We start from the raw sequence: 11,795 nt of genomic DNA, 5'->3' as shown, positions 1-11,795 counted from the left end.
GCTGTGCAGAGAGGCCCCACGGGCGGGTGAGATCCACGCCCTGCCCTGCCTGGTGGGGCACTGGCACACCGTCATTATGGGCTATTAAGCCTGGCGCTGAAGGAGGCTGTCGAGAACGCTCCGTTTGTCAGAGCCGGCTCAGCGTCCCTAATTGCCACAGCGCTGGGCTCCTGCAATTACTCGGATGACTGAGGGCGGGGCCAGCAGCAGGGGCAGAGGGCTGCATGAAGGAGGGCGCTGGCCGGTGTCTCTCCTCCAACTAACCCACCCCTTTGGAGCCCATCCCACGGGTTCCGTTCCCAGCCCCTTACTCCCTTGGGGACACTGTTCTGGCCCTCGGGCTCTTGGGACCTGAGTTTGGCCTCTGGGAAGCCCCTGTCCAGCCCCATCCTCTTGCAAGTGGGGGGGGGGCACTGGCTGCAGCTTGGTAGATGTCTCCCCTGGCCGTCTGGGTCCTGAGACCCTAGCCCTGGGGATAGTCACCATAGGGCCCAAGAAAACCCAAGTCTTGGGGGCGGGGCACCTGGTCTGGAGACTGGCCATGTGACCAGAGGTCATGTTCTTGAGCCTCAACCCCCACCATGGACAGAATGGTCTGTCTGAAGGTGGGGGGTTAGGACCCCCCAGGGCCCTCACACAGGCTCCGGGGAGGCAGGGTTGACCTCATGCCATTGAGTCCATCATGGAAAGGGACTCTCCACCCTGGGGTGGGGGGCGAGCCTGAGCAGAGGCCCTGGCAGAGGACTTTGGAGAGAGGAACAGGAGCGAGGAGTGACAGCCCCTGTCCTAGGGCCTGGCTCAGCCCAGGAGGGAGGGTGCTGACCAGGGCGGCTCCTGAGAACCTTTGCCAACTAGGGTAGGGGACGGGCACAGCGTAAAGCAGAGGGCAGGGTTAGTCCTGGCCAGGGCAGCAGAGCGGGGCCCTGGCCCTGGAGCCAGCATGGGAGCCAGCCCTGGAGGATGGGTCTTGGGGGAGGGCTTCCAGGGACAGGGACCTGCGGATGGGTGGGCTGTGAGGCCGGAGGCCTGAGTGGGGCAGGAGGCCAGGCATCATGGTCTTCTGAAGGCCACCCAGGGGCCTCCTTGCCCTCAGCTTCTGGTCTGTGCTCTACTCAGGGTGCCCTGGGCCCAGGGAAGGGTCTGGAAAGCACAGTCCTGACCCCACTCCCCACAGAGGTTCCCTGAAAGCTCCACCAGCCCAGGCAGGAAAGCAAATTAAAAAGCAATATTTGTGTCAGTGAAGAGACATTTGCTGAAAGGTTAAATCCACATCCGGCAGGGCGGCCGTGATCCTTCTGCTTGGTGCTTGTTGGTCTGTCGCCTCCTGCTCTGGGCCACCTGAGCACACGGGCCTGGTCGGGGCAGGTCGGGGTGGGACTGAGGACAGACCTGCCTGGACCTGTCTCACTGAGGATTCCCCAGCGGTGCACCGGGGTGGGGGGCAGGCAGCGGATCTCCGGGGCTCCCAGGGGAGCAGGAGAGACTTCTGGAGCTTAGGCAGGACAGGGTGCTGGCAGAGGCCAGGCCACCCCTGGGCCTGGGGGTCAGGGTGTGGATCCTCAGTTGTACCAGGGGGTAGAGCTGGGACAGGGGTGTCTAGGGCAGACCCTTTCAATGCTGGTGGGGCACATGTCCCTGGCCCACTCTGGCCCAACCCTGGACTCCTGCTTCTTGGGGAAAAGTGTCTAGGAGGTGAGACAGGCCTGGGCTGATGCTGGGCACCAGGAGACAGGAGGGAGTTCAAGAGAGCAAGTTCCTGCCCCCAGGGAGTTAGGGAGGAGCAAGGGACAGGGGGGAGCAGAGGAGTGGGCGGTCAATATGGCAAGAAAGAGGAGGCATTGCAGAGGGAATGGCAGCGGGACTGGGTTCTGTGGGTGCATAGGAGCTTGCCAGGAGAAGGGGTATCCCAGCCCAGAGCCTCCTGAGCAGGAGGTTAGAACTGTGGAGGTAGAGCTCAGTGCTATGTACGGGGACCTTCCTGGGCACTGACTGAGCACTGGGCCCCGGAGACAGGGACACACCGAGGGTCACGCTGAGCACTCTGGGGGCAGTCCCAGGGCCTGTTGAAGGAGGGTTGGAGAGGGAGGAGGCCAGCAGCTGTGAAGAACAGAGTGTGGGTTCCTGGAGGGGCAGAGCTGCCCTGGGAGTGGATGGTCACAGGGTATCACCAGGTGGCAGTAGGGGAGAGGGGCCCAGGCTTCAGGATCCTGCTGGGGGTGGCATGCTGGGTGCCCAGGGCCCGCCTGGCCGGTCTTCCTTCTCTTTAACCTGCTGTTTTCAGGGTGGGTGCTGGCCTTTGGCCTCCTGCCTGCCAAGCCAGGGGTGAGGAGGTACTCTGTGCTCTCCCCCAGTGAGAGAGGATGCCCTTCCCAGAAGGCCTGGCTGGGGAGGTGGGGCAGGGGGACGGCAGCCGGGACGAGGTGGGCAGGAGGCCACTGGCGGAGGGTCTTGAGGGTGCCGAGGAAAGCTGGCTCTAGTGCTGTCACCCCAGGGCTGGCCGAAAAAGGGGTGGCCGGTGGGAGCTCCCAGGGGCGGGGTGGGGAGCCCAGGGCCCTCAATGCCCAGGAGGGTGAGCTTCCTGCAAGAGGAGGAGGGGTGGCAGGGACCTAGGGAGGCAGGGGCTGGAGGGGGACGGTGGGGCTGCCACGGTGGGTGGGCCTCCCCTCCTGGCGCACTTGGGGAGGGCTGAATCGGGTGAAGGAGACACTGGAGGGAAGGCCTTCCGGGACATTCCACAGCCTACTGGACCACACCGCAGAGGCAGCACGGGGGCCAAACGGGCAGGCAGGGCTGGGGTCACAGGCAGACGCCAAGCCTGAAGGTTGCCTCTGATGGAAACCTGCCCCTGGGCCTGTGGGAAAATCTGGTAAAGAATCTTCTACGCACCCTGGGTGTGGGGCTGCGGGGACCCCAGCTGTCCCCTGCCCCGGCAGAGCGTGAGCCACCCCTGGTCCATGTGCTGCAGGACTGAGGGTGATTCAGAGGCAGGTGCCTGCGACATGGAGGCAATTAGATCTAATGGGACAGAGCCCTTTCTCCTGCGTCTCCCCGCTCTGCGCCCACCCCTGCCTCCCTCAGGCATAGCAGGCAGCGAGAGGGAGGCGGAGGCGGGAGGTGGGAGGTGGAGGACCCAGAGGGCCTTTGACGTCAGCTCAGCCTTTAAGAGGCCGCCCGTAAGGGCTGCGAGACAGAGTCCTGGACCCCCACGCCACATCATGCCCACACCCAGCGCCACCACGCCGCAGCCCAAGGGCTTCCGAAGGGCCGTCTCAGAGCTGGACGCCAAGCAGGCAGAGGCTATCATGGTAAGGGGAGTGCCTGGACTGTTGGCCAGAGTGCACCGGATGCCCGAGCAGCCGCTGTCTCCCGTGGGTGACGGCAGCCCCTGGCCAGATGGGTGCCCGGGGTTGGTGTGGGTCCAGCCCTGGCAGCCGTCCCTGTTTCCTGGTGTGTGTCTCTGCTGTGTCCTGCTGGACTCTGAGTGGGACAGTGCCTGTCTCCCTGTGCCTGTCTCTCCAGGTTTGTGGTCCCGTTCATTGAATTGGGAAAAAAATCCCCCTTTGGGGTCTTGGGAGGGAACCCCATGACTGCCCTCGGCCAGGGTTGCCAGAGGAGCCCAGAGCAAGCCGCGGCACACACCGAGCCTCTCTGCTCAGCTGCCCGTCAGCAAACCAGCGGCTCACCTGCAGTGGGAGGGGGCCAGGACCCTTCCCAGCCCTGGCGGCAGCTCACAGTGGGGGTCCAGGCAGACAGGGGTGCAGGCCCAGGTTCTGGGTGCCAGTGTGACCTGGCCCTCCCCTCGCTCCACCTGCCCTCCCTCCCCTGCCATGCATCTGCTCCCTGGAGGCCTGGCACCTGGGCACCCAAGAGTCAGGGGGGTGCAAGGCAGATGGCTGGGAAGCCCTGCTGCAGGGGATAGTCTGGGGCTCTCAGCCCACCAGAGGGGCCTTCTGCTCAGCCTGGGGACCAGGAATGATCAGCTCACCCAGGACAGGTTCTGCTCAGAGAACTCAATGTCTCCCAGAAACTTAATCTCCAGGCACTTCTCAGGGAAAGCTGGGTCAAGAGAGCTCGCTTCCAGGTCTCCAGCCAGACTCCCTCTTTCCAGGGATTCCAGGGCCCACCCAACCTCATGGGTTCTTCCCAGGCTGGGACTGTGGCCCTGGTGGTGGCCACAAAACCCACCCCTGAGTCAGGACGAGGCTTCAGAGGGCCTCTGCCCCTCCCTCCATTCCCATCGGGCGGCGGCAGAGCCGCTGAGTGATGAGCTGACGGCTCCCAGTCCAGGCCTGGGCAGGCTGCAGGGGGTCAGACACACTGACCCAGGGATGGTTGGAAGGGACGCGGCCAACAGTGTCTGCACACAGGCAGCGTGCCCTGGAGCAGTGGGTGCTGGAGAACAAGGTGCTGGCCAGGAGAGGGGCCAGGGGGAAGGCTGCAGAGGTGGGGGTCTGACGGGGGAGGCTGGCAAGGCGAGGGGATCACCTGGCTGGGTGCTGGGCTGAGAAGCACCTTGTCCAGATGAGGGTGTGAGGAAGGGCCTGGGCTGAGGAAGGACAGGACCCACATTGGGCAGAGGCTGGGTGCTCCTGCCTGAGCCCAGGACACCTGGCATTGCTTCCTGGGACTCGGCTGCTGACCCTCTGGGGAGCAGGACAGGCAGGTCCTGAGTCCACTTAGAGCCAGTCCTGGGGACAGGTGACACAGAGTCTCTTGAGAGGCCCTCTCACCCTGACTCTGCCGTGGTGTCCAGCACTCTCCAGCCCGGCTGCCTGAGGGCCTGTGGAGCCTGGAGAGGGCGGCCTGGGTCAGCCGACCCCAGCAGAGGCCCGGGTGCCGAGGCGTGCTCCTGGGGTGGCCGTGCAGCCTGACTCGGTCCCCGGGGGTGGGGTCGGTGGGGCTTGAGGAGGAGGAGAGGCACAGGGTCCCTGTCTCCACAGTCCCCACGTTTCATCGGGCGGCGGCAGAGCCTCATCGAGGATGCCCGCAAGGAGCGGGAGGCGGCGGCGGCGGCGGCAGCAGCAGCAGCGGCAGCCTCCTCTGAGCCCGGAGACCCCCTGGAGGCCGTGGCGTTCGAGGAGAAGGATGGGTGGGCCCTGCTGAGCCTGCTCTTCTCCCTGAAGGGCACCAAGCCCTGCTCGCTGTCCCGGGCCGTGAAGGTGTTTGAGGTGAGGGCTGTGGCCAGCCTGTGCCCTGGGGCAGGCTGGGCTCACCACTGCGGGTGTGTGTGGACAGGGCCAAGTGGGAGGTCCCCGAGGGCCACAGAGGTGAGGAGACCATGGCTCCCCTCGACCCCCGACACCCCACAACAGGTGGGATGAGAGGGGCCTCAGTGGGGAAGTGGGGGCACGGACCATGGTGTCCCCCACCTGTCCTTGGAGGCAGTGGCTAAGGTGGTGGCGGATGGCATCACTGTCCTGGTGGGTGACCTGGCTTCCAGGGAAACTCCCCAATGATACGAGAGCCAGCCTCCTTGTCCCCTGGTCCCCCAGAGCTGCTGTGTGGCCCCAGGTCCTACTGCTGGACGCTGAGAGGTGGGTGGGAGGACGCTGCCCCCCAGGCCCCTGAACGCTCAGCCCTCATCCCCAGGGGCCTGAGTCTCAGGTCCTCTGCTTGGTGGGGTCCAGGCCCACCCATCAGCCCTGGGCATGGGGGTCGCTCCGATGAGGCCGCCTGGGAGGCAGTCCTTCCACCAGCAGCCCAGGAGTCAGGCTATCTGGGCATGGCCTGGGGACACACAGGCAAGGTCACTGGGAAGTGGGGTCAAGGTCACAGCTGTGAAGGCTCCTGGGGGGACTTTTAGACAGAAACCAGTTTTCTGGCAAGCCCTGACCAGGGAGTAGGAGCCTCAGAGAAGTCTGGGAGACAGTCTCCTGTGAGTGCCCCCTCCCGGGAGCCCACCCAGCCCCCTCCCCCTCCATCGCTCCGTCTCCCCCCCCCCCCGTCTGCACCTCTGTCTCTACCTGTTTCCATCTCTGTCTCTCCATCTCTGTCTCCATTTCTGTGTCTCTACCCTGTGTCTCCCCATCTCTCTCTACCCTGTGTCTCCCCATCTCTCTCTACCCTGTGTCTCCCCATCTCTGTCTCTACCCCGTGTCTCCCCATCTCTGTCTCTACCCTGTGTCTCCCCATCTCTCTCTACCCCATGTCTCTCCATCTCTGTCTCTACTCTCTGTCTCTCCATCTCTGTCTCTACCCTGTGTCTCTCCATCTCTGTCTCTACCCTGTGTCTCCCCATCTCTCTCTACCCTGTGTCTCTCCATCTCTGTCTCTACCCTGTGTCTCCCCATCTCTCTCTACCCTGTGTCTCCCCATCTCTCTCTACCCCGTGTCTCCCCATCTCTGTCTCTACCCCGTGTCTCCCCATCTCTGTCTCTACCCTGTGTCTCCCCATCTCTCTCTACCCCATGTCTCTCCATCTCTGTCTCTACTCTCTGTCTCTCCATCTCTGTCTCTACCCTGTGTCTCCCCATCTCTCTCTACCCTGTGTCTCTCCATCTCTGTCTCTACCCTGTGTCTCTCCATCTCTGTCTCCCTACTTTCTCTTCTTCCTTTTACTCCTGAAGACATTTGAAGCCAAGATCCATCACCTGGAGACCCGGCCAGCCCAGAGGCCACGGGCAGGGAGCCCTCACCTGGAGTACTTTGTGCGCTTTGAAGTGCCCAGCGGGGACCTGGCGGCCCTACTCAGCTCTGTGCGCCGGGTGTCAGATGACGTGCGCAGTGCCGGGGAGGACAAGGGTGAGGCCAGCTGTCTGTCCTTGGGTACCACCAAATGGCTTTGAGGTGTGAGGGGCCCCTGGCTGCAGCCCTCCCCACTTCTGCCACCTAGTCACATCCAGGCCTGGGGCCTCCTCCAGGACCCTTCCCGTCACAGCCCAGCAGACTCTGCCTGGCAGAAGTCCCCAGGAGAGGATGCATGCAGGGTGAGGGAGTCCGCGGGAGACTGTGCTCACCTGGCCCTCTTGCTCTGTCTTCTCTGAAGTCCCATGGTTCCCAAGGAAGGTGTCGGAGCTGGACAAGTGTCACCACCTGGTCACCAAGTTTGATCCTGACTTGGACTTGGACCATCCGGTGAGCAGGTGCCCAAGTCCTCCTGCCTGGTCGGTGTCCACCCCATTGCCAGTGGGGTGGTTATGAACCCCCCAACTGGCCCCAGACAGCTCTGTCTGCTGGCTGGCTCAGGGGGCGGGGAGGGCAGGCGACTTCCTGACCGGTGCTTGTTCCCGACGCCCTCAGGGCTTCTCGGACCAGGTGTACCGCCAGCGCCGGAAGCTGATCGCCGAGATCGCCTTCCAGTACAAGCAGTAAGGGCCCTGCACCCAGACCCCAGCCAGCCCTGGGGGAGCACCTCGGGTACCCATGTCCTCACCTCGCGGCCACTGTACCTGCCACTTGGGGTCGAGCCCCCAGCCGCTCTGCTCCAGGCTTTGCCCTTGCCTATTTGGCCGTCCACTTTATACTGCTCCAAGGTGGCCACTGGCACTGTCCTCAGATCCCAGCTGAGGACACAGGCACAGAGGCTCAGCAGCCTCCAAGGCCACCCAGGTGGCACAGCCCGGCACACCCTGCCCACCGCCCCCAGGCTTCACTGCACTCCGCCATTTCCCCTCCCCGGGGCAGGGGGCCGTGGCTGACAGCTGACCCCCCAACAGTGGTGAACCCATTCCCCGAGTGGAGTACACAGCCGAGGAGATTGCCACCTGGTGAGACCCCCACAGCTGGCTGGGAACGGGCAGGGCCGGGCACGAGGAGAGCCAGGGAGACGGCTCCTGTGCGTGAGGGCTGCCCCTAGGACACTGTGAGGCAGGGCAGATTAAGGCCAGGTGGAGGAGGGACTTCCAGCCTTGGCCGGGAATATCAGGTTATCTCCAGGGATGTCCTCCCTGCCCCAGGCCCCCTGAACTTCCCAAAGCCAACAGCAAAATCCCCACCCAGTGGCAGAGAGGCCATGGGGAGTGGACGCAGTGGCCACAGGAGGGACTGTGGAGTGGGTCCCCAGGAATGGGCAGAGCCCTGGGGCCGTGGTGGCCTGGTGGGCCCTGAGCTGCGGGGCTTGCAGGAAGGAGGTCTACAGCACCCTGAAGGGCCTGTACGCCACCCACGCCTGCCGCGAGCACCTGGAGGCCTTCCGGCTGCTGGAGCGCTTCAGCGGCTACCGCGAGGACAGCATTCCCCAGCTGGAGGACGTCTCACGCTTCCTGAAGGGTGCGGGCTGGGGGCTGGCCAGGAGGGAGAGGCGGGTCAGTCTGCTGGCCTCCCAAACCCTGACTGTGGTCCCTTGCAGAGCGGACGGGCTTCCAGCTGCGGCCTGTGGCTGGCCTTCTGTCGGCCAGGGACTTCCTGGCCAGCCTGGCCTTCCGTGTGTTCCAGTGCACCCAGTACATCCGCCACGCCTCCTCACCCATGCACTCGCCAGAGCCGTGAGTGACCACCCGGGGCCAGGAGGGCCCGGCATATGCTTCTGAGCCCCTGCATGAGGCCGTGGGGAGGCTCGTGTACAAACAGGGGCAGAGACACCGAGGGGCTGGGGTCCTGAGCCAGCCCTCCGTGGCCAGCCTGGAGGACGGGGCAGGGGCTGGCCTGCCCAGCCAACCCTCCCCTTTTCTCCTGCCCTCACACAGGGACTGCTGTCATGAGCTGCTGGGGCACGTGCCCATGCTGGCTGACCGCACGTTCGCACAGTTCTCCCAGGTGTGTGTGGGCCTCAGCTAGGGCCAGGGGGTGCTGAGGGGCTTGGCCAGGGCCGATGGTCCGGGCACATTCTGCCCCACTGTGTGGGGTGTGTCCAGGGCCCTGCCTGCTGGGTATCCAGACCACCAGGGGAGAAGGGCTCAGGCAGAGCTCAGGTTCAGGCACTGCCCCCTGCTGGCCCACCCAGGCTCAGTGAGCCCAGGGCCCAAGGTGGCTGGAGGGTCTATGCCTTCCGTGTCTGAGGGACCCCAGAAAGGCAGCTGACACCCCACTGCCTGTGCCCTGGGCCCAATGCCAGGCTGAGCCTCTCCACTCCCCACCCCCAGGACATCGGCCTTGCGTCCCTGGGAGCCTCAGATGAGGAAATCGAGAAGCTATCCACGGTGGGTCTCTCCCCTCCAGGGCAGGGAGCGGGAGGCCCGATCCCCTTCTGTCTGTTGCCATGGCCGTGGGCTGCGGCACCAGGGCAGCTGGCTCTGCCCTCCCACAGCTGTACTGGTTCACGGTGGAGTTCGGGCTGTGCAGGCAGAACGGGGAGCTGAAGGCCTACGGCGCAGGGCTGCTGTCCTCCTACGGGGAGCTCCTGGTGAGGCCCCTCCCTGCGGCAGCACAGAGTGGGGCACCAGGCCCCCAGGGGGTGGGCCCTCTCCACCAGGACTTCCTGGCCACACCCTCCTGGGGGGAAAGCTCGTTCCTGGCCAGCCCCACCCCACACTGTCCCCAGGCCTTGGAGGATCCTGGGGGAGAAAGGGTGGGCCCACACCCACAGCTACCAGGGAGTCCGGTCAGGGTTCCTTTGGGCCCTGGGGCGTGGCCAGCGGGGACACCTGTGGCCTCCCTCCAGCACTCCCTGTCTGAGGAGCCTGAGATCCGGGCCTTCGACCCTGAGGCTGCTGCTGTGCAGCCCTATCAAGATCAGACCTACCAGCCCGTCTACTTCGTGTCTGAGAGTTTCAGTGACGCCAAGGACAAGCTCAGGTAGGCCAGGGTGAGGCCCCGTCCGCCCCGGTGCAGCCAGGCCTTCATCTCCCCTGTGTTCAGGGCTCAGCTTTGAACCCATTTCACAGAGGAGAAAAGCGACCCTCAGGCACAGCCTCCCCTCACAGCAGGAGTGCTCTCCCCGAGAAGAACCCCAGGGAATCTGGGAGAGGGAAGCCCGTGGGGTGAGGCTGCCGTGTGGCCAGTCAGGGCCAGGGCCAGGGCCACCTGCTGGGCCGTGGCAGAGGCTGAGCTCTGTGAGGAGGCAGCGTGGGGCCTTCCCAGCCTCCTGCCTGGAGCAGCGGGGGCCTGGGATGGGATGGGGGACACCTCAGGGTGGGACAGGGGGCAGAGGTGGCTGGGGGCTGTGGTGGGGAGCACGGCAGCATGGAGGGATGGGGTACAGTGGCCAGTGGGTCCCAGAGAGGGGAGCAGAGCCTGCAGGCTCATCCTGGACAAGGGTCTGCTCACTTCTCCTCCAGCTGCTCTGTGCCCTGGGGAAGCTGAGGCCAGGGGCTGTGTCCAGCATGGAAGGGACGGCTGAGTCCCATAATAACTTAGGGGCACTCCAGGGCACTGGGTCAGGGCAGGCTTCCCAGTGGAGGAGGCCCTGCTTAGCATTTCTCTTGGCTGAGGACTCCTGGCCCAGGACTGCTTAGAGAAGGTGCCTGGCCCGGACCTCACCGAGCCCTGGAGGAGGCCTCAGTTGCTTTGAGGGCTCAACCAGGACTTCCTGGGTCAAACCCTCTTTGGGGGAAAGCTCATCCCTGGCCAGCCCCTACACTGTCCCGGGATGTTCCAGAGGCAGCAGACCCTGCCCCTGGCTGCCCAGCCCGCCACACCTCCAGGTGCTTACCAGGTGACTGAGGGTCCACCCACCTCTGACTTCCCTCCCCAGGGGCTATGCCTCTCGAATCCAGCGCCCCTTCTCTGTGAAGTTTGACCCATACACGATGGCCATCGATGTGCTGGACAGTCCCCATACCATCCGTCGCTCGCTGGAGGGTGTCCAGGATGAGCTGCACACCCTGACCCAGGCATTGAGTGCCATCAGCTAGGTGCATGGTGCATGACCCACGGCCTCAGCAGGCCTGCCCTGGAGTCTCCTGGTCCCTTCAGTCTCTCCCAGCTCCTGCCCTGTCCCTGAGCTCAGGCCCACATAGGGGCTGGGTCTTGACCACCCAGAACCCACCCCCCGTCACCCCGGCTCCCTGCTGACCCACCTGCTCCTTCTCAGCTCCATGACTGGTGAATGTCCTGTGAGGAGGTCCTGTCTTGCTGCCACCACCTGTGCTCCAAGGCCCAGAGGCGGCCTTGCTTGTCACCTTGCCCCTAATGCCGTCTGCATCCTGCTCATCATCCCAATAAAGGAAAGGTCTCTCTGTGCTGCCTTGCCTCTGTGTCCCTGGCCTTGCTGGAGAGTCCCTCCTATGTTCCTCCTGGTCTAGCTCAACTTCCCTGGGGACCCCAGGCCAGGCAGGACAACCCTGGCCTCATTTCCCTGACCACCCAAAGGCCTCTTTGATTTCCAAGCTCCCTGGCAGCCCTAGGAGGGTTGAATAAGGCCCTGGATGAGTTGCTCCACCTCCAAGAGGTGGCAGCGAAGGTGGGGACCAGGAGGTAGGAGAAGGAAGTCCCTGGGCCCAGGAAGGAAGCAGGAACCACAGCTTGAGTGGTCCCTGGTACGGGGCTGCAGACCAGACCCTCTTTGCCTGTGTGGGAGTTCTCGCCCTGGAGAACAACCAGGCACAGGGAGAGAGGGAGAGGGGTCCCCCATCCCTGAGAAAGGAGTCCCCTCACCACAGAGCAGGACCCTGGAGCTAAGAGGAGACTCCATGGTGTCCCCAAAATGCGTGCCGACGGGAAGGGTGTAGCTGGACTGCTCGAGGCACACCCTCCCAGCCTCAGTCTCCACAAAGGCGGTGGCCTGTGGGCTCTGGGATGCCCCCCACCAACCCAGGAGGCCTGGGCCTTGCCTGCAGCTAGAGGCCCATTATCCTCCAGGCCAAGCCAGCCAGGCCCCATCCCACCCCACTTCTGTCCTGGCAGAGTGCAGGCCAGGCCTTCCTGTAGGTGGCCTGCTCCATGCTTCCTATGGGGCGGCAGGGGACACCAGCGAGTCT

At 64.4% G+C, this 11,795-nt stretch overlaps 1 protein-coding gene across 1 annotated transcript; it reads left to right on the top strand.

Moving 5' to 3' along the window:
- The first annotated feature begins 3,215 nt into the window (after positions 1-3,215).
- Th (tyrosine hydroxylase) lies at positions 3,216-10,730 on the top strand. Its single transcript, XM_026411301.2, has 13 exons — positions 3,216-3,305; positions 4,941-5,168; positions 6,567-6,741; positions 6,986-7,074; positions 7,240-7,307; positions 7,656-7,706; positions 8,063-8,208; positions 8,288-8,423; positions 8,625-8,694; positions 9,021-9,077; positions 9,185-9,280; positions 9,539-9,672; positions 10,571-10,730. Exons 1-13 carry the CDS (start codon positions 3,216-3,218, stop codon positions 10,728-10,730), a joined length of 1,500 nt encoding a protein of 499 aa, XP_026267086.2.
- The last annotated feature ends 1,065 nt before the right edge of the window (positions 10,731-11,795 follow it).

The sequence above is a fragment of the Urocitellus parryii genome, chromosome 4 (genome assembly GCF_045843805.1).
Source record: "Urocitellus parryii isolate mUroPar1 chromosome 4, mUroPar1.hap1, whole genome shotgun sequence".
Taxonomy (NCBI): Eukaryota; Metazoa; Chordata; class Mammalia; order Rodentia; family Sciuridae; genus Urocitellus; species Urocitellus parryii.
Note: the sequence above shows the minus strand (reverse complement) of the source record. Positions and strands in the feature narration are given on the sequence as shown.

What these genes read in the sequence shown, in the direction of transcription:
- Th (XM_026411301.2), top strand. Translation starts at nt 3,216, where the DNA reads ATGCCCACACCCAGCGCCACCACGCCGCAGCCCAAGGGCTTCCGAAGG. An exon ending in AGCAGGCAGAGGCTATCATG is followed by an intron (nt 3,306 to 4,940) that starts GTAAGGGGAGTG and finishes CTGTCTCCACAG; the next exon opens with TCCCCACGTTTCATCGGGCG. An exon ending in CCCATGCACTCGCCAGAGCC is followed by an intron (nt 8,424 to 8,624) that starts GTGAGTGACCAC and finishes GCCCTCACACAG; the next exon opens with GGACTGCTGTCATGAGCTGC.